The sequence below is a fragment of the Halichoerus grypus genome, chromosome 2 (genome assembly GCF_964656455.1).
Source record: "Halichoerus grypus chromosome 2, mHalGry1.hap1.1, whole genome shotgun sequence".
NCBI classification, from domain to species: Eukaryota; Metazoa; Chordata; class Mammalia; order Carnivora; family Phocidae; genus Halichoerus; species Halichoerus grypus.
Window position 1 is genome coordinate 17,121,221 of NC_135713.1, and position 22,166 is coordinate 17,143,386.

General features: G+C 34.0%; 1 protein-coding gene across 1 annotated transcript in view; it reads right to left on the minus strand.

The window, feature by feature from the left end:
- CDH12 (cadherin 12) overlaps positions 1–22,166 on the minus strand; it is a 986,307-nt gene that overhangs the window by 51,154 nt on the left and 912,987 nt on the right. The window contains exon 7 of the mRNA XM_078066589.1: positions 6,185–6,372. Within this exon, the coding sequence (XP_077922715.1) occupies positions 6,185–6,372 (188 nt within the window). The remainder of the gene's footprint in view (positions 1–6,184; positions 6,373–22,166) is intronic.

Consider the following 22,166-nt stretch of genomic DNA (forward strand, 5'->3'; position numbering starts at 1 on the left):
TTGAATGTTTTTAACTCATGTAATTTTACATTTATATCCAGTAAGTATGTAAGTATATAATAAATACATGATTATTCTCAGTTATCAAGTAGAAAAGAAACAACTGAGTAAAGTATATTTCAATTGCCTTTTCAATTAAGAATAAAATTGCTGAGCGGTGCCTGGGAGGCTCTCAGTTAAGTGCCTGACTCTTGATTTTGGCTTAGGTCATGATCTCAGAATTGGGAGATCCAGCCCTGCATGGAGCTCCACACTGTGCATGGAGCCTGCTTAACATTCTTTCTCCCTCTTCCCCCTCCCCCTGCTCTCTCATGCTCTCTCTCTTTCTCCCTTTATAAATAAATAAATAAACAAACAAATAAAATTGCTGAATTTCAGATGCCTTATGCTCTCATTTTATTTATTTACATATTTGGGAGGGAGAGAAAGAACAAGAGCAGTGGGGAAGGGACAGAGAGAGAGAGAGGAAGAGAGAGAAAATCTTGAGCAGGTTCCATGACCACCTCAGAACCCATCTCCAGGCTCCATCTCACGACCCTGAGATCATGACCTAAGCCAAAATGAAGAGTTGGAGGCTTAACTGACTGAGCCACCCAGGCGCCCCCTTATACTCTCATTTTAAATGTAGCCCATCTCCTAATTTTTAGATGGGATGAAAAATTTAAAAAGTTATTATTCTCATGTTGTTAGTGTTTTTAATGCTTTAGCACTTAAGAACGTATAGGGCACTTTCTATTTGTTTAAATTTTGTTCAATGCAATATGACATAAGTGTAGAGTAAGAGTAGGTTTTTTTTGTTTTGTTTTGTTTTGTTTTTTACAAATAGCTTGTGCCTTGAGAAGATTTATGAAGTTTCATAATGCTATTCTTAATTCAAAGTGACACAGTGAAATAATATTCTGTCATAGTGCTCATAAACTGAATCCAAGCTGATGTTAAAGCTGGTGCAGCCACTCTGGAAAACAGTATGGAGGTTCCTCAAAAAGTTGAAAATAGAGCTACCATACAATCCAGCAATTGCACTACTGGATATTTACCCCAAAGATACAAATGAAGGGATCCAAAGGGGTACGTGCACCCTGATGTTTATAGGAGCAATGTCCACAATAGCCAAACTGCGGAAAGAGCCAAGATGTCCATCGACAGATGAATGGATAAAGAAGATGTGGTGTATACACAATGGAATATTATGCAGCCATCAAAAGGAATGAAATCTTGCCATTTGCAACGACGTGGATGCAACTGGAGGGTATTATGCTGAGCGAAATAAGTCAATCAGAGAAAGACATGTATCATATGACCTCACTGATACGAGGAATTCTTAATATCAGGAAACAAACTGAGGGTTGCCGGAGTGGTGGGGGGTGGGAGGGATGGGGTGGCTGGGTGATAGACATTGGGGAGGGTGTGTGCTATGGTGAGCGCTGTGAATTGTGTAAGACTGTTGAATCACAGACCTGTACCTCTGAAACAAATAATACATTATATATTAAAAAAAAAAAAAAAAGAAGAAGATAGCAGAATGGGAAGAATGGGGGGGGAATCGGAGGGGGAGACAAACCATGAGAGAGGATGGACTCTGAGAAACAAACTGAGGGTTCTAGAGGGGAGGGGGGTGGGGGATGTGTGAGCCAGGTGATGGGTATTAAAGAGGGCACGTTCTGCATGGAGCACTGGGTGTTATACGCAAACAATGAATCATGGAACACTACATCAAAAACTAATGATGTAATGTATGGGGATTAACATAATAATAAATAAAATAAAATAAAGAAAAAAATTAATTAATAAAAATGCTTTTTTTTCCCCATTCTTCTCAGCTCCTATAAACCTGGCCATCATTTGTATCCACTTTGACTCTCTTCAGAAAGAGAGAGGGGAAATGATAAAGGGAGGGCAAATAAAGATTTTGGAGATAAAACAATAATGAGGATATGTGCTTTGGAGAACTTTATGCATTTTAATTGATTATTAAATGAGTTAAGAAAAGAAAAACTCTGAAAACAAAGAGCATCATATGCTAATATTAGCCAAAGAATGAAAATAACTGACATTTAACAAACAGCTACATAATCGAAGGTAGAATATATATTTTTGGCCTTTCTGAATGCCTTAACAACATAATTCCTATAAGAATTTGAATTTACCTGAAAAGTCCTTTTTGCAATTTTATGCTGAGATATTGAAGGGAAAGTTTTCAGAACACTAATTTAAAGATCATCCTATAACTGAAATACAGTTGTTAATGTTTACATACTTACTTATTATCACACATCTAATTCTTCTGGGACTCCTAAAGCTAAGTGCAAGGTAAACTTTCCTGACAACTTATGGAATATATGCATAAATAATTTTATAATACAGTCTTCACCCACCCCAAGAGAAAAAAACAAAACTCTAAAGTATTGCAATTGTTTAAATTAATTTTTAATTTTTCATGGGTTTTATGCAGCAGAATTTTTCTATTTATTTTATTTTTATGAAATCATACCACCATGTTTAATCAAGTCATATATATACACATATATATTTGTATACACACATAAAATATAATATAGAGAGCAGATAGGTAGTTAGGTAGATAAGTAGGTAGATAGGTACAAGTGATAGGTAATTTTAAAATTTTGTTATAGAAGTGTTCTCCTGGGGTATTTCCCTTTTTTTAAGATTTAACAGATGTACTCTGCAAGTTGCAATTTTCTTTCCCAACAGAACTGGAGGTTAACAGATAGGGATTGCTTCTGTTGGTTCTTCACTGAGAGATTAAAACAAATTACAGCACTAAGAACACATCTATTCAAATGCTTGGGTAATTTGCCAGATGATCAGAATATTTATGAAAATATGTGTTGGCTGTTCCTTTACAATCTAGCCAGAATCTTACCATTTCTCACAACCTCAATTATTGCAAATTTCATGGTCCATATCTCCATCAACAGTTTCTGGGATTATTTCTATAGTCTTTTAACTGGTCTATTTCTTTTTTTTTTTTTAAGATTTTATTTATTTATCTGAGAGAGAGAGAGAGAGCACAAGCAGGCAAGAGGGGCAGAGGGAAGGGAGAAGCAGGCTCCCTGCTGAGCAAGGAGCCCAATGTGGAGCTGATCCCAGGACTCCGAGATCATGACCTGAGCTGAAGGCAGAGGCATAACCAACTGAGCCATCCAGGCGCCCCTTAACTGGTCTATTTCTATCCTCACTTCCTAGTCATTATTCTCCTCAGAACATCACATTTTCCCAGCTTCACAACAATAAAGGTAATTTAGATCTAAAGTCACCCGGGCTTCCCATACCATGATCTAATTCACGTTCTTGGCCAGGCTTACGAGGCTGTCCATGATGCACCCTTTCTCTGCATCTTTGACCTTATCTCTGGCTAGGGACCCTTTCACTGGCTGTACTCAGCCCACTGGCCTCCTCGCAGTAGCTGCTGGATCTTTGTGGAACATGCATCACTCAGAACCACTACATGATTCATTTCTTGCTTCCTTCAAGTCTCTGCCGAAATTTCACCCTGTCAGAGAAACCTTTTGTGACCACCCCCCTATAGAAGCCACCACTCTCCGTATTACTTGTATCCCTGTACCCTGCTTTACATTTCTCAAGCTTGAATTTATCACTGCGGACAGTGCTTTTGGATTTATCATCTGTCTTCCCCAACTGAGTGGACGCTGCTTGAGTAGAGGGAATGGGTCTCTTTTGTTTACTGCTCTATTCCCAGAATCAGAGTACGTTCCTGGATTTAGTGGCTTCCCCATCAATACCTGCTGAATGAAGGAGTGAATGTTAGTTATGGACACGGAACTTTATTTAGATGACATATTATTATGCCAGCAAAATGGACAATTATTCATCCACTGCAGGAAGAAAAATGTATTTTGTATACTTAGAGATAAACTTTTCAGACTGCTTTTCTATATTATATAAGTCAATTTTAATAATGTTATGTCATAATTTTACAAATCTCAATTTTAATCTAGTTAAGAGAGAAAATTCTGCAAACATTAAATAAAATAAATTCAACAAAATAAATGACGTGACTCTTTTTATGACTCTTTCATTAGCTAAAAAGGGAAAAGTTCTGTTCTTACAACTTTAGTGAAGATGTATAAGTAAATAGTTACAAAAAGTTGATTTATATAACTAAATCATTACTTTCTTTTTTAAAAATCACTACTTTCAAAGATTAAGCCATTTTGATATAATATAAAGACTATGGTTGGCACAGCACTCCCTTTTCAATTGTGTTAAAAAGTAAATAAGAGTGCCACACATTTTTCCAGATTGACACTTAGACACCAATCATTCATTGGCAGAGATGGTAAATGTGTGTCAATAAAAATAGAAATATAAAACATGTGTAAATATAAAATATAGTTTAATAACTATAAATATACATACATATATAAATTTAAAAAATATAGTATATACAATATTGACTCTTCTGTACCTCAATTTTACTTTGTAAACTTAGTTAATTTCATACTTAAATTTTATGAACTGTTGATGTAAAATATTTTCTATTATTTTTTCAGTATTAAGAGAATACATATCTGTTCCATTTAAATTAATATTTGTAAGTCATTTAAATGTAGTTATTTTTTCTGAAAAAATAAGTAATAAGACTCTTATTGACCTGTTACTGAATAGAAAAGAGAAAAACAGGGAAAACAAGAACAAACAATAAAGAACTAAAGTTCAGAATTTGACACATACTTTTTAAACTGTACTTTGAAAATTCAACATAAATGCATAATTTTGCTGAATGAGATCATGTGGTTAAAGTAATTTCCAGAAAAGGTACAATTTATGTGCAATAGTGAAAATAAAAAGTGATAAATAATCTATATGGAAATTGTATTTCTTTTCAGAATTATTTTTATTGTCATATGTACTATTTCTGTTAAAATTCAGAGTTCCTGAGCAAATATGGAAACAGCAGCCTAATTAATGGGAATGACTGCAAAGATATTTCTTGTAGGCTAAAATAATCACAATTATTAAATGTGTAAGATATACTGCAGTTTGGGGGAAATAGAACATACTTTGCAGGAGAGGGGAAAGCAGTACTAAATTAAGTGAGTTTCACTAGTTTGCCTGCACTCCATTACTGAAAATTCCTATAATTTGCTTCACTGTTATGGAAACAATCTACACACCCCAATCATAATTTTGATTTTTCTGTTGCTCACATTTGCATACCCCTTCTTCATGCCAACCCAACGGAAGACAGACTACACCCTCGCTAATATTTTGAATTATGCTCTCCCCTTCTGCAATTCTCTTCTGTACCAGTCTATTTAATATTACTAAATGGCTTCCCATCACAGTCAGCCTTTCCCTCCCTCCCTGCCTCCCTCTCTTTCACTCTCCATCTCTTTCCCTCTCTCTTCTTTATCCTTCCCTCCTCCCTCTCCCGCCTCTCCCCTCCTCCTTCCCTCTCTCTCTCATTAATATTTCTTTTCACTTATCTCCTTAAAACCCCTTCAAGCCCAGCATTACCCTTGTTCATTTCTTCCATTCCTCAGTGTACAGGTTACTGACATAGGGATTCTTCCACTATGATATAAACTCTCACCGACAATGTGTGAATTAGATATTTATATTCTCAGAGAAGTCATGAGAGGGGCAAGACCAAGTTTGGTGGGGTTAGAGTTTACTTCTAGATTTTTTTTTTTAAGATTTTTTTATTTATTTGACAGAGAGAGACACAGTGAGAGAGGGAACACAAGCAGAGGGAGTGGGAGAGGGAGAAGCAGGCTTCCTGCAGAGCAGAGAGCCCAATGCAGGGCTTGATCCCAGGAGGCTGGGATCATGACTTGAGCTGAAAGATGCTTAAAGACTGAGCCACCCAGGCACCCCTTACTTCTAGATCTTATTTTTAAGTTAATCTTTTTGTTTAAGTTTGTAACAATAAAAAAATTAAATTACAATTAAATTCTGGAAATAATTTTTTTAATAATTTAATCAAATTAATAGACCTGTTTCAACAAAAAAATATATATATCTGTTGAATTGCAGAATACAAGTGCCTGAAGAAGTGAATACTTCGGTCACCTGGGCTTTTTTTATTTAAAATACTGCTCACTGAAGAAAATTAAAATTTCTGTCATTTTCAACTTTTTGTCATTTTGTTCTTTAATTAATAGCGGGTAGTCAACTGTCCAAAAACTTGTCTGTGTACCTTTTTCAATTTGATGACTCCTTCTTGTGTATCCTCATCTGTGACGATGTCAAACAAATTTCCTCCATCTCCTGGAACAATATTGTATTCAATTTCTGCGTTTTGTCCAAAATCAGGATCCACAGCTCTTATTCTTCCAATGGCTGAGCCAATTGGAGAAGACTCAGGAACTTTCAGATGGAAGATACCTGACAAGAAATGTATAATTCATGTTGACAGTGGAGTTAGTAAATAGTATAGAAAGATTACTAGGATAGAAAAATATACTATGTAGAAAGTAAATCAAATTTAGAACATAATAGTGCAAAATCAAAAGGGAGTTTGCTATCAAGTTAAGAATATGATTAGGAAAAATAACTTCACTTTTCTCTTCAATAGGTCCTGCTCTAGAATTTTAATTGGGAATTGTAAATAGTAAAGTGTGTGAAATTTATATTACTGTGAGGAAGTATTTTACATAATAACAGCCTCAAAGTGTACCTACTATTGAATGGAAGGGCAGGAAAATCCATGTAATTAATTGGTACCAATAGAATAGAATCCAGGATACAAGACAGAGATAAAATGAAGGTAGATGATTGATAATTAGATATTTATAGAAAGTTAAGGTTATATTTTTAATATACATATAGATGTTATATATTTTTCTTATACATATATTCCATACATTTATAGACAGTATTTACCCAGTAAGTGTAAATCATTAAGCTAAAAACAGCCTGTAAAATGATTGTGTGTTTGGTTAACCAAAATTTTAATCCATAATGAATTTAAGTATATTATACTATTGACTAATATTCAACTTATGTTTAGTGTTGAGTAGATTTTTACTGGGTATCCTACAAGGTATTTTCACACACGTCTAAAATCAGGATATAAAGTTCTATTTAGCCCTGCTTTTTCAAAAAAAAAAAAAAAAAAAGTTATTTTTCTTTATTTTTCACCACCAGGTGGAGCACATATATTTCCATGAATTTGATACTGAGTCAGAAAAACCTAGAAAAATTCCAATCTATATAAAATATACCAGAATCAGGAAAATTTGTAATATCCCTTAAAAATCAAAATAAGGAAAGGAAGACTATGGGCAGAAGTAAAAATGTGAAGGCAAAACTAAACTAAAAAATATAGTTTAAATTTTGATATCTGCTTTCCAGTTTTAATTTCTATTAATGTATTCTGGATTGTACTTTACCATGGTTAAAGCAACCAGGGTAATTAATTTGTTTAGAATTTGTAGCTACATTTATAGAAATTAAATTAGGAAGGCCTTTAATATGTTTCTTGAATGGTAAATTTCATTCATCAAACTACATATCAATATTTCAGCTATTGGCTTCAAGAAATAGGAGGAAAAAATAATCAATCACGCCTTGTGGAGATCTTGCCAAATACTTTCCTTTTTATTCCCAATTATTTTATAAGTCTTGTAGCTCTTTCACGGTTTCAAAATGTGGTAATTTCATTAGACGTGGTAGCAGTTAAACCTTGTCATATATTGCTCATGTCCCCCCCATAAAAAAGATATCTGCCACTTGTTCCTATAATGTCAAAATAAGCCTTATTTACATTCACTGGACATTACCTCATTGAAACATATATTTAATCTCAAAAGAGCTAAATATTTACTTAAATTTGTTTGATTCTATGTAAAAGAGAAAGGACATTTTTACTGTGATCCAAAAATAGTTGTTCAAATAATTTGATAATTACTTAACAGTATACCTGCTTTCAAAGGGGAATATGTCAAATCTTTCTAAAAGAACAAATTGAAAATTTAAATAAATAAACAAATCAGAACACAGGCAAATAATAATAATAATAATCCAAGTGGTAATAATGGAATGTTACATACACATTACAAAAGAATTTTGGTTAAAGAAGTCATATTAACTGATCAAGTTAGCAACTTTTCATAGGTTAGGATTATGTTTCATTAGATGTTATTCCCTAAACACTTCACACAGTGGCTGTCATCGAGAGATGCTCAAAGTTTGCAGGATTTACAGTAGAGTTTGGACTTGAGGCAACCAGAGCAAAGAGGAAGACTAAAATCATAGGTTGCAATGTGTACACATTGTCTACAAGAAAGGTAAAGACAGATATCCAAGGGGGATTTGAGTTCAAATAGACATAACTACATAAACAGAACCTAAAGTGACTTGTGCAGCTTACTTTATCTAGAGACTGTAAGTATTTCACAATAGCCATATTAAACCCTGATCTGACTGAAGCACTTCTGAATACTAGCAAATATGATGATGCCTGAATTCTTTTTTTTTTTTTTTTTTAAGGTTTTATTTATTTGACAGAGAGTGGGAGAGAGAGAGAAAGCACAAGGAAGAAGAGTAGCAGGGGGAGAGTGCGAAGCAGGCTCCTCACTGAGCAGGGAGCCATGCCTGGCTGGATCCCAGGACCCCACGATCATAACCTGAGCGAAAGGCAGTCGTCTAACTGACTGAGCCACCCGGGCGCCCCAACGATGCCTGAATTCTTGTTTAACATGACAAGAAATTATGCAACAGTTATTTAAGGTTGTACTAAACTTCTCATACATGTGTGTTTTTTTTTTTATTTCCTTTTTTTCTTCCTTTCTTAATGCCTATTAAGTGGAAGCATCATTCATCAAAAACATGTCCACATCCTTTGCCTCTTGTCCTGTGATTGTGATAAAGAATGTGAAGAAACACCAAAGGCTTTGAATCGATACTAGAATTAGTCATATTCCAATGTCATGGTACATCAATCAATATGTGTTAAGAAAGGCCTTGAATTGTTTTTCCTGATAAAATAGAGTAATGGAGGTCTATGTTGAATAATGTACTGTACATCTTCCTCTAACAGGATATTGAATTAGGAAACTTTAGATGAAAAAATTATCGAAAACAGAGCTGGCAGACAGAGATTTGAGAGGAATAGGCAGCTGCCATGTGCAGTGGATTTCAAATTTCCGACATGGCCAGCAGTGCAAGGTGGTGGCAATGGTGGGGACTGAGCTGGGGGAGGGTTGGATGGAATCTGTAGGACATTATGGACATCCAACTGAAAGGGTTTGTGATATTTCTGCTTACTCTCTCTGATCCATGCAATAGGAGCAGATTCAGATTACATATTCACTTTATAAGTTAGCTTTTCATTTGAACAATTAAAAGCCAAATTAAAAGAATTAAAAATCAAGGGGAATAATCTAGTTGGGCATCATCACCAAGAGATTATGGTTAGTGTAAGTAAAAAGCTTAGCCAGAATTGAGACCCTCCAATGTGAGAAGAATTTTTAAATCTGAAAGGTAATCTGAAGGACATCAGATAATGCAGACTATAAATGAGAGCTCCCCTTTTCAGGACGATATGCTGAGATATGAGTTTTGTGTTTTATAAAAGAACGTTTTATGAAGACAGTAACAGTAAATGTGAAGATAGCTATTCCTTGTAGTACTATGTCAATATAAGTTAAATAACAGTTTCTTAAAAAAGTGGTCCACATACAGTAAGCCTATGAATTTTATAATTATCTAATGGTATTGGAAAACTTTTGATTAATTGAAATAGTAGCATTCTTCAAAAAAGACTAACTCAATAGCATTCACTAATATGCCCCACCAAAATTAAGATATAGTAGAAGTGAAACAGTGATTCACCACTTACATCTTCTTTGTGTATTGAGATTTTAGTGTACATAAAACACAAATATACAGAGCACTGAATTTTCTGTTCTTTATATCGCAGACATATTTTAGTAAGGTGAAAGACACATTGATTAAGACAAGATTTCTAAATAAAATATTGTAGTTAGTAATAAAGTCTACAGAATATGGAACAAGTCAGAAGAACTATGCATTAGTCATGTCATTTTTTTTTAGGTTCTGTCGGTTTATTTCCTAGTGACTTGACATTTTATTATTTCTAGAAACTCGCCGCAATAAAGCTGGGGTCATTCAGATTAATTCAAAGTGGAAGTAATCATCAGCTTGCCAAAGTTGAATCGCTTTTGATGTACTAGGTAATTACAGCGCCATCATCTTCTATGTGTCCTATTTTTGACACATATGAAACATCTTAATGGCACTTACCTGTACAACACAGATTAAGAAATAAAACAGGTGGCAAGAAATTGCTCAGAGTCGATAAGAATATATACTTACATACTCATCAAATATACATGCTGTGTTTAAAAGAAAAAAGAAAAAACTTTCCCATGGAAAAGGAGAAAATTGCATGCAGTGAACTCAGATGGAATTACAGAGATCAAATTCTAAAACTTCTTACAGATAATGCTCCTTATTAATCCCAAAGGTAACAGTATCTATTACTCAGTTATTGGCTAAATGGGTCTCCTTTCAGGAAGGATGTTGTTTAAAAAAAAAATACTTTGATTATACTTCGGTTATTAGGACTCACACTGGGTTTGTATGTGTGGCTGGGGGCATTCACTGATACCTAAGGAAAAAGGATATACAATATGCTTTCCTTCCCCTTTTTCTTTGAAAAATTTCCAAGTACTGATGGAAATACCAAAAGAGATATATTTACTTAACAAAACATGAATTAACATGTTATAATCTCCTCAGAAATAAAAGTTAAAGACCCCAAAAATATATTGAGTAAATGAAATATATAATACTGTAACAACATTCAGTAATAAGAATAGCAAGTATAAAGAAAATGGAATAATCCATTACATTTCTTTTTAAATACAATTTTATTTTATGTTTATTATAATAACTGAAGTTACTCAAAACATTATATAAGAAGTCAATGTTCAACTTCACAGAGAACTTACTGTACTATATATGAAAAGTAATAAATTTGGAGGTAATGAATGTATATTTTAAAATAGTAGAAAAACAAAAATATTGGAAGGTTTAAGTGGAAATTATTTCCAATTGATTAAGAATGTTAAACATTTTTAGGAACATAAATACATATTACCTGATACCAAATAAATAGATAATTGCTCAAAGTATTACATTTATGTTTAAACTTTAGAAAATATATATTACCATTAAACTTTTGATTCAGTGATTCAACTCATTTAATTGTTCAAATAGTGATCCCACATGTGTGTGTGTGTTTGATTTACCATCTAATCACATAAAAATAAAATATTGCTTTACCAATTCTTTATTGTTTTAATTTCTTAAGCAAATATAAAAATAGCACACAAAATGACTTCACCTTATCTAAAGAAAATAAAAAAGGAAATGGGAGCAAACAACATTTCTGTATGAGTGAAAAGGAGCTTTATAGAAATTATTAACCGGTTATAGTCGCTTATTAGCTCTGTGACCTGGGGCAAAATATTGAATCTTTTTTTCTAATCCGTAAAATTGGAATGATGATGATGATGATGATGATGATGTCACTTATAATAATTCATGAAACTCCTAAGTAGTATCTATCATACTAGTTACTCTTCAAATAGTAATTCTATAGATAATCTCCATATCTGTATTATACTATTTTCCTGTAGGATTGGCAGTAAGCAACAGGAAACTGCCTACAGAGGTATGGAGATAAAAGAAAGGGAGGTGTTAAAAGAAGTTCTGAAGAGCCATTTTCATTTTAGCTGAAACATTTTTCCCATATCTTGAAAATTGAAGGATTTAAGAATAAAAATATCTTGGTGGATGAAGAATGTTTTAAATGCCCTCTATTTCCCCAAAAGCCTGAAGCTGTGAGTATTTTCAATATGTCCAAAATAAAGTAACAGAAATATAGTCCACAAGGAAAAACCATCCTGATAACAGAGTTGGATTCAAACTAGATTTTAGCCAAGCGTACTAAGCATACAGTGAATGGAATCTCTCAGTAATGACAGAGACATCCAGTCCTGCTCATTCTTAGGATGGGTCTAGGATGAACAAATTTCTAGAAGTGTCCAGTATTTGGAAGCAAGAGCTTTACTGTATTGGTCAAATACTGTATCTTTTTACAAAGGTTATAATTGCCTGGTCTAGACTTTACTTAACCACATCCATGAAAATGAAATGCCATATACATAACATCCAATATATTGATGGATTTATAAATTTTATAAAATTTTATAAATTCTATATAATAATAGCAATATTTCTTTTCTCAGAGATATGAGAAATTCATTCCTCCAAACTTTCTAGTTCTGAGCAGCCTTACCCAACACAAAAATTCAGAGCTCGATATTGAATTGTCCTTTTTAAATTTCCTTTGGAAGGGGCGTCTGGGTGGCTCAGATGGTTAAGCGTCTGCCTTCGGCTCAGGTCATGATCCCGGGGTCCTGGGATCGAGCCCCGCATCGGGCTCCTGCCTCGGCGGGGAGCCTGCTTCTCCCTCTCCCTCTGCCTCTCTCCCTGCTCATGCTCTCTCTCTCTGTGTATCTCTGTGTCTCAAATGAATAAATAAAATCTTTAAAAAAAAAATACTATTAAAAAAATAAATAAAAATAAATTTCCTTTGGTGAGTAGATTAGTTGTTAAGCCTTCCAGTAACTCAGATTATTAATATGTGATTCAACTGCCATTTTTAGTAGCTTCCTCCATGGAATGATAAAGAAAAAACAAAGACAAAATACAAAACAAACTATATTTATTCTGATGGCATTTATTACCTAGTGAGGGAGGGATTATTAAGTAAACAATCCCACAAATGAAGTAGAATTGCTAAGTCACATCAGGAAAGTGACACAATTCTATGCACTTTTAATGACATTTAAACTGAGAATCTGAGTTGAGTCAACTAGATGACGTTGCATCTGTGAGGTCAGCTGGTAGAAAACATTCCAAATAGTAGAAACTATATGACAAAGCCAAAAATTATCATAATCTTCTACCTTCCTATTTTGTCTGTTCAATTACCGCCACTATGACCGATTTTATGTAACATAAATATATATTTATATAGAGAGACAGTAAATATCAACTTTAATATCAAATATAAATAACTTTAATGTCAGTTAATATCATTATATTGAACTCTCTACATCCAGTAACTCATTATCATTTTTCTGTTGCTTTTTTTTTTCCTCATCGAACTGAAACACATTTTGTCATTTCAATAATCATATTAACCAATCAAGTGCACCTCTGATCTAAAGTCCTTTATTTGGTCTGCCCATTTCACTCCACCTGGTTTCACTGCCTGAATGTCATTCAAATGGAGACAATATCAGGTTAACAAATAAGCTTTAAAAAAAAAAAAAAACGATTTTTTTTTATTTATTTGAGAGAGAGAACAAGCAGGGGTGGGGGAGGGGTAAAGAGAGAGGAAGAAGCAGACTCCCCACCAAGCAGGGAGCTGCATGAAGGGCTGGATCCCAGGACCCAAATGCAGGGCTCGCTCCATCCCAGGACCCTGGGATCATGACCTGAGCTGAAGGCAGATACTTAACTGACTGAGCCACCAGGTCCCCCAACAAATAAGCTCTTTTAAAATGCAAATAATTCAAATTATTCTCAATTTCAGCTACACTGATAAATGCAAATCCCAATTAAGGGTCAATTGGGGTTGGATAGACTTGGGGAAAGTTTGCTTTTTCGATGCTTAGAGAGTAAAATCACTGAAGACATAGAGAAAAGAGCATTGTGGCTCTAAAATTAAAATTCTGCTTCTGCACCCAAGAAAGGAAGGGACATTTATTACATCTCTTTCTGTATTTCCAATAATACCTTCCTTATTAGATAGCTCCCAGCTTTCAAGTATAAAATTTTTCAAGTACAAATTATTATCTTTAATACTATAGTTCTGCTAATTTATAGATCCTATAAACACATATCTGCATTTCCCTGCAAAACTAATTGCTCTTTATAACATGATTTTTTTCAAGAAATTGCATTGGAAATCCCAAAAAAAACTAATTCCAAATGAACTATGAAACATAATCCACTTGTATTACTCAATGATGGCCAGAATCAGAAGTGTTTCTGATCCTCAAAAAATATGTATTTTTAATGTATGTGATCTATATAACCACTACCCGCATTACATAATAGTAAGCATGATGGAGATCTTGGCAAGCGTTCACAACATTTCAAGTCCATCAGTAACATTCCATTGTTCATTCATTTTATGGAGTACATTTAATATTCCCTTAAAACCTCCATTAAATATGTAAACCTTTCTTTTGTCTTTGTCCGTGTAATTTCTGATCCATCTAACAAAATATGGTTATGCAGATAATTCTCAGTGATACTGGCCACTAGTTTCACAAAAATATGCAACACTGGAATTTTTATTAGAAATTATAAATAAACTTGACATCTTATAAACTAAGCTCCTGAAAAATGTCTGGAATTTAAATTCTCTTGGGAATATTTATTTACCCAAATGTTTGATTTCTCACAGATTTTTTTTTGAAAGGTTATGAAGGTAGTCTGAAAATGTGAAATTTGATAATAGTTTCTTCCTATCTAACATTTTGGTTTCTTTTAGCCAAAACAAATTCTTTCAATAGCATCCAATTCACTGACCTGCAAATATGATTTCTGAATATTCTTCATATATTCATACATCATACATGTAGACAATTGTTTAAATTTTCTGTCCTTGCTGTACTTATTTTGCTGCTTATGCCTAAATTGTCTCACTGGTCTGGTACTCCTCTTCTTTCTGTGTATAAATTCTTTTTTTTTTTTTCCTGTGTATAAATTCTATTCCTCATTCTCTCAAGGGCAGCTTAAACCCATTTTTGATGAAAAATATTCTTGTCTTTGCACTTCCATTTCTTCTTCACAATTCTATGCATATAATCCTTTAAATAACACATTATTTTTTTGTACCATCTAAATATTTTGGTACACATTTGCTCTCTACTAACTCTTACTACATTAACTTATTCTCCCCATTATACACAGAGCTGCTTGAGGGAAGACATTAAATTTTTAATTTTTTTTATACAGACAAAAAAGATACAGCCTTTTTTGCATATACACTTCAATAAAACTACCAATCAATGAAACATTATTCATTGAATGCTATAATTTATTGTGTCTTATATCTGTTAATAAACTAGATTTCTTATGTACAAAATGTATTGTGTCCATGGTTATTGCTTATATTCTGTTGAACTCTCATAAAGAAATACTGAAGAAGTTCGATTTCCTGCCTGAATAAATGCTAAGACCAATAATAAGGCAAATATGAAATACAGAAATTTAAACCATGTGAAATAGATGTTGAATTTAGGATGTTTCACATTGAGGATTAAAAATGTTCACCATGGTCAGAAATCTGTGTATTAAAGGTTTGAGGTCATTGTATTTCAGTTTCTCCTTATAGCATTATTCATTCTCATTCTTGAAATTTCTTATATTCAAAATTTAAATAGTTATTTCTTCTTGAATCTTACTAATTTTATCCATACCTCAGACCTCATTAATTACTTCTATATTTACATCTTTTAAAAATGTTTCTTTGAGGAGTGCCTGGGTGGCTCAGTCAGTTAAGCGTCTGCTAGGCTCAGGTCATGATCCCAGGGTTCTGGGATCAGAGCCCTCCATTGGGCTCCTTGTTCAGCAGGGGTCTTCTTCTCCCTCTCCCATTCACTCTTCCTCTCCCTATGTGTGCGTGCTCTCTCTAATAAATAGATCAATCTTTAAAAAAAAATGTTTCTCACCCCTCTCCCTTCTGTAATCCTCAGTTTATTTCCTGGAGGGAGATGGGGGGATGGGACAACCAGGTGATGGGTTTTAAGGAGGGTACGTGTTGTGATGAGCCCTGGGTGTTATATGCAAGTAATGAATCATTGAACACTACATCATCAAAAACTAATGATGTACTCTATTTTCAACTTTTTGAGGAACCTCCATACTGTTTTCCAGAGTGGCTGCACCAGCTTGCATTCCCACCAACAGTGTAGGAGGGTTCCCCTTTCTCCACATCCCCGCCAACATCTGTCATTTCCTGACTTGTTAATTTTAGCCATTCTGACTGGTGTGAGGTGGTACCTCATTGAGGTTTTGATTTGGATTTCCCTGATGCCGAGCGATGTTGAACACTTTTTCATGTGTCTGTTGGCCATTTGGATGTCTTCTTTGGAAAAATGTCTGTTCATGTCTTCTGACCATATGATCCAGCAATTGCACTACTGGGGATTTACCCCAAAGATACAAAAGTAGGGACCCGAAAGGCTACGTGCACCCCGATGTTTATAGCAGCAATGTGCACAATAGCCAAACTGTGGAAAGAGCCAATATGTCCATCGACAGATGAATGGATAAAGAAGATGTGGTATATATATACAATGGAATATTATGCAGCCATCAAAAGGATGAGATCTTGCCATTTGCAACGACGTGGATGGAACTGGAGGGTATTATGCTGAGCGAAATAAGTCAAACAGAGAAAGACATGTATCATATGACCTCACTGATATGAGGAATTCTTAATCTCAGGAAACAAACTGAGGGTTGCTGGAGTGGGGGGTGGGGTGGGAGGGATGGGGTGACTGGGTGATGGACACTGGGGAGGGTATGTGTTCTGGTAAGCGCTGTGAATTGTGCAAGACTGTTGAATCTCAGATCTGTACCTCTGAAACAAATAATGCAATATATGTTAAGAAAGGAAAAAAAGAAGAAGAAGAATGTAGCAGGAGGGGAAGAATGAAGGGGGGGAAATCGGAGGGGGAGAAGAACCATGAGAGACAATGGACTCTGAAAAACAAACTGAGGGTTCTAGAGGGGAGGGGGTTGGGAGGATGGGTTAGCCTGGTGATGGGTATTGAGGAGGGCACGCTCTGCATGGAGCACTGGGTGTTATGCACAAACAATGAATCATGGAACACTATATCTAAAACTAATGATGTAATGTATGGGGATTAACATAACAATAAAAAAAAACCTAATGATGTACTATATGTGGGCTAACCAAACATAATAACTTAAAAAAAAATACTTCTCTGACTCTGACTTCAGGTGTCCCTATATTTCAACCATTTTCTGTTCATCTCCACTCAATTTCAGCATATTATCAGATAAACCATTTTCCTACTTAAATCATGCCTTCACATGCTCTTTATCTTATTTATTCTCTGACTCCAATAGGACACAGTCTTTTCCATTCCTGGTACTGAAATCTCTCTCAGTTCTGCCTTTACTTATCTATTCCAAACAACTGCCCTGGGTTTGCTCCACATCTAGTCTCTTCTTCAGTCTTCACCAGGTTATCAAAGTTATTTTTCTAACATGTTGGTATCTGCTTTGCCCCTCAACTGAAAAGAAACCACAGACATACATACATAGGTTTGCATTTCTGGGTTGTGCAGTCTCAAACTCCTCTACTTCCAATCTGTTAAATTCTTATGCTACATTTCTTCTCAAATGTTATGTTATTCATAAATATTTTCCCAGTAATTCCAGTTAGATTAATTTACCATATCCTAGTCATGCCAATAATTAGTCTGATCATGTTCCTATTTGGGAGTTTCATTGTGGTTTTATTTATACCTCGAGATATTTGTCTTATAGAGTTCATTGTTTGCTGAAAAAAGTAAAGATACCTTATTCAATTCTTATCTCTTAAAAATCAAGAACAAGTGTATATAAATATGTGTGTGTATTTATATATATGATTATATAAAAGTTGCAAGAATTTTATTTTGGCTATTAATGTGATTTTCATAGACTGTAAAAATAACAAACTTAAGCTTTTTAAAAAAACTGGGGAAACGATATTAATAATCAGAGCATATATACTTTATTTGGGTAAAGAGTTTTAAGATAGCATTATCATTATAATGCACATATACCATGAATACCTTTACTGTAAAATCATTTAGGAACAAGTCAGTGTATATCAGGCTAGATAAGAATCAACCTACCCTATAAAGGCAGCCTACGGTCCTCCGAATATTTTAATAGCATAAGACTAAGACTTCACGTGAAAAAGAATTTCTTTTTTACTTGTCCATAAAAGAGAGTTGTAATAATTTGTTAAGTATTAAGCAACTAGAGACTTCATGAATTAGTTCAATCCTGCAACTGTGTTTTTTCTAGGCTAAAATAAAATGAAATTAGAATATTGTATTTAAATCAAAATAGTCATTGCAAATGTCCATGGGTAAAGATAATACTATTTTGGTGATAGTATTATTTTATATTCACTTCCTAAATATTTCTATGGAGTTAGAAATTTTGAAATTGATTTTTTTTGTGTGTATAAAGAGTATACAATCAGTCCTAAGATTTTTTTTTTTTTTTTTCTGGTGGTAAATTCAACTACAAATGTAGAAATGAGCTATTTCTTGAGCTACTTCTCTCTTCAATCCATGTTTGACCATACATTAATTGGAAATTCTGATAAAGGGGAAGCAAAAGACACAAAGAAATGATATAAAAAGGGCCTATGACATACTCTAGTTGGAGAGATAGATACAAAGGAGAAATGGGGATAGGGCTGAAAAGAGGGAGGAAAGAAAAGGTGGGAAGGAGGAGAGAAGAAGAAAAAATACTGTTGGACACTTCAATTGTATTATTTTACTTAATCCTCCCAGCAGTGCTGTATATTTTTATTAAGATGTCTATTTAATTTACTAGCCAAACAGAGCCTCTTTTGAGAGTAAAAGGAATCACTATTTGTAATTAATTTGGGACCACAAGTGAAAACTGCAACTGTCTCAAGCAAACCAGGATATGCGGTCCCCCTATTTATTATCTTAATTTGATGTTGTAAAAACATGAGACAGAGAGAGTTTATTCAGCTTATTCAGGCCCCAGTGAGTTAATGGTAAAGCTGAGCTTTCCATCAGTACCTTTTCCAAAGCCTAGGATCTCTCTGTTTTACAAAAACATTAAAAACACTCACAATCTTGGAAAGAATGTCTTTTCAGTTTGATTAGCAGAGTAGATTGAATGTCCCATGTTCACGTTCACAGCTCCCACTCTTACCTAACGGTTCTGGTGTAGGAAGCAATAAGCTATATTTTCATAAACGTGCATATTTAAAAATCACAGCTCTAATATGTTCCCCAATTATGTTCTGCTCCATCACACATGTATCTACAAAATACCTGGCTCAGCGTTTACTACCTCTTTTTCTTTCACTTTCCTCTTCTAAATGTGTATAAATAAACAACACCTATTTATAAGGATTAAAGAAGTTAACCTGCAGTTTTAATGGGGCCTTTATATGGTACATGTGCAATAAGTATTAGCTGTTGTCCTCACTAAAATCATTACCATATTCTGTAAAGAGTAGTGCAATTGTACCACCTGGAAAAAATCTTGGAGCCTGATAATGCAGTCCTAGCAGGAAAATGCAGAAAAGCAAACTGAGGACATGTGAATTGAAGATTGAATGAGTAAGAAGTATGTATGCGTTGCAGCCAGAGACCTAGAGGTTTATTATTATTTAAATCTGATAAATTATGTTGCTGGCATCTACTTACTTGCTCTGACTGACAGGAAATTGTCACAAAATAAGTTTTTTTTCCTCTAATTATTTGCAGGAAGGCTGAGAGGTGGAGGTGGGAAAACTTTCTCATTACCTTACTTGTCTGTTTAGGAACCTATGAGTTTTATTACACCATAGGTAAAGTCTCACATTTGAATTGTTGATTACATGATGCCAAAATAAGATAAAATCTTAAAACACACACACACACACACACACACACACACACACACACAAACCTTCACCTGTTTTCAGTTAAGCCTCAACTTATATTTACAGTCAAAACTTCTGTACTAAATAATATATTATTATGGTGTTAACCTTGCAGACCAAACTGACAAACACCACCCTCCCAATCTCAAATATTTCAATGAGGCTGAAGAAGTTATCCTCATCAAACTGGTGGATTTCACTTAAGACCCATTATTCTAGTCATGCTTCTTCTAGTATTTTTTTTCAGAGTACTTGTCAGCATTTTCTCTTTTCCATCCCGGCCCTGAAGATAACAGATTGAAGATAGTGCTAAAAGCAGAAATTTGGCCTTTGTTGCACCCTCAGAGACATGATTTAGGAACATGCTGGGGTGTTACCAGTTATTTGCACTTGACCTGTGGGTAGGAAGTAGGCCAGTAGTGAGAGTCTCCAAGGAAGGTGGGATATCAGAGTTCTATACAATTCACATCCTGACAGTAACAGACAGAAGTTGTGAAAAAGACTGAAGTGATCCTGACCATGTTTCCACGTTCAGACACATATTGGTCTTTTTTGCACTCAAAGGTCGGGACATATTTCTCCATGATGTTATTTAAGGATTCTGAGACTATATATATAAAATAATACATTTTAATTAAACACATCAATATTTTACACTAAATAAATATATAGTTACAAGCATTTATTTATTTGATGATTCAATAATTAACCTGAACATTCTGTAGTCTTTCTGTATCATGAATGTATAATGCAAAAAAATATATAAATGCATATACATATTTTTTATGCATATATCTGTAGTCTTTGTATGGTAGTTTGTGTAAACAAGATCAAACATTGTTCACTATGCAGTAGACATTCTGGCTGATGCATTTAATGCTTTAATTTTACTTTTAATTTGCAAATAATATATTATTTGCACAATAATTACCATATAAGACATATAGTTGTATCCATATTATATAGTTTGTTAATTTAATGAATAAGACACTCGTAAATATTAGACTTTACCCCAGGAAAAGTTGTTATTGTCCTGAAGTTAACATAAACCTAAGTAAAACTAAAGTTCTCTTACTCTCTTATATTGTAAAAGAAAAAAAAAAAAAACCTTCTTTACATTTCCTATAGATGAAGTATTTCTTTTCATCCAATGTTGTACAAGGAGTGCTTTCTTTCATTTAAGTTGTTCTTGTATTCACTACAAAATTATTATACAGAAGATAGAGACCAAGTGGGAGAAGCATGAATATTTTGCCTAATGTGAATTAACCGCATCACTTAATTGATTTGATCTCATAATGCATTATTTAGATCAGCTTGTTAGATGGTTTTGTCATTTAAAATTCAAGTAATGGAAACCATTAGCATTTTTCTGTAGATTATTTTAACAGATGGAGATCCTCTGCAGATAACCTTGATTATGGTAGATGGTAGTTTTATAACTATATGGAAAAGATTTTGCAAAGAAAATATTTTGTCTTTATAGGACTACAGGTACAGCTCTTCTAACGTGGTGGATACTATTTCAATTTCTCTATTTGTTTGTGGACAGTTTTCTGGGTTATCTCTAGGACAGTTTAGGCCAAACACAGGCATCAAAAGCAAATTGCCTTTGGAGGGATAGGGACAAAGAGAGACCTGAAGTCACTACGTAAGATTAGGCTTGGTTCTCTCACCCAGTGGCCACATGATCTTGGACAAGTTTTTAACTTTTAAAAACTTTACTTCTATCATTAACTTTTCTTAATAATATGCCTTGCTACTTTATTTCTAAAATTGAGAAAATACTATACAGTCATTAAAGTAAGAGGGGAATATATATGCAAATCACTTGGCATAATACATGACACATAGTAACTTACTAGTCAATATCATTGTCACCATCATCATATCATACTGGCAGGAAGTTCTGATGTCTCAGGAACCATCTATTTTGCAACAATAAAACAGTAAACTGCTTACACATGCATGATACGAATGCGAGTGCCATTCAATTTTCTTTTTTAGTCTCTTAAAGGATTTAGAGAAGGAAATGGATGGAAATGGGTACTTAACAGTGTCACATATGCATATGTACACACACAAAGCCAAAATGAATTATGATTAGTAAATTTTAAGAAATTACCTTGTGCATTTTTAAGCAATGAGAAATTGGAGCTCATGAAATTCATCTGAAGGAAGTTTTCTGTTTTTGTTTTGTTTTGTTTTCAGAATAATCGCTTAATAGGCATGAGCAAATACAGTTAGTTGTGCAGATTCTCTTATAAGTTATTTATGTATAGAATATGTATATATATTTTACCTTTACATTGAAAAGATCATCATTTCAGTTTGTAATGTTATGTCACATTTGCAGTTTAACTGCTTCACGTGAGAAATATTCTTGCAAAAAGAGCATTGACTTCTAAAG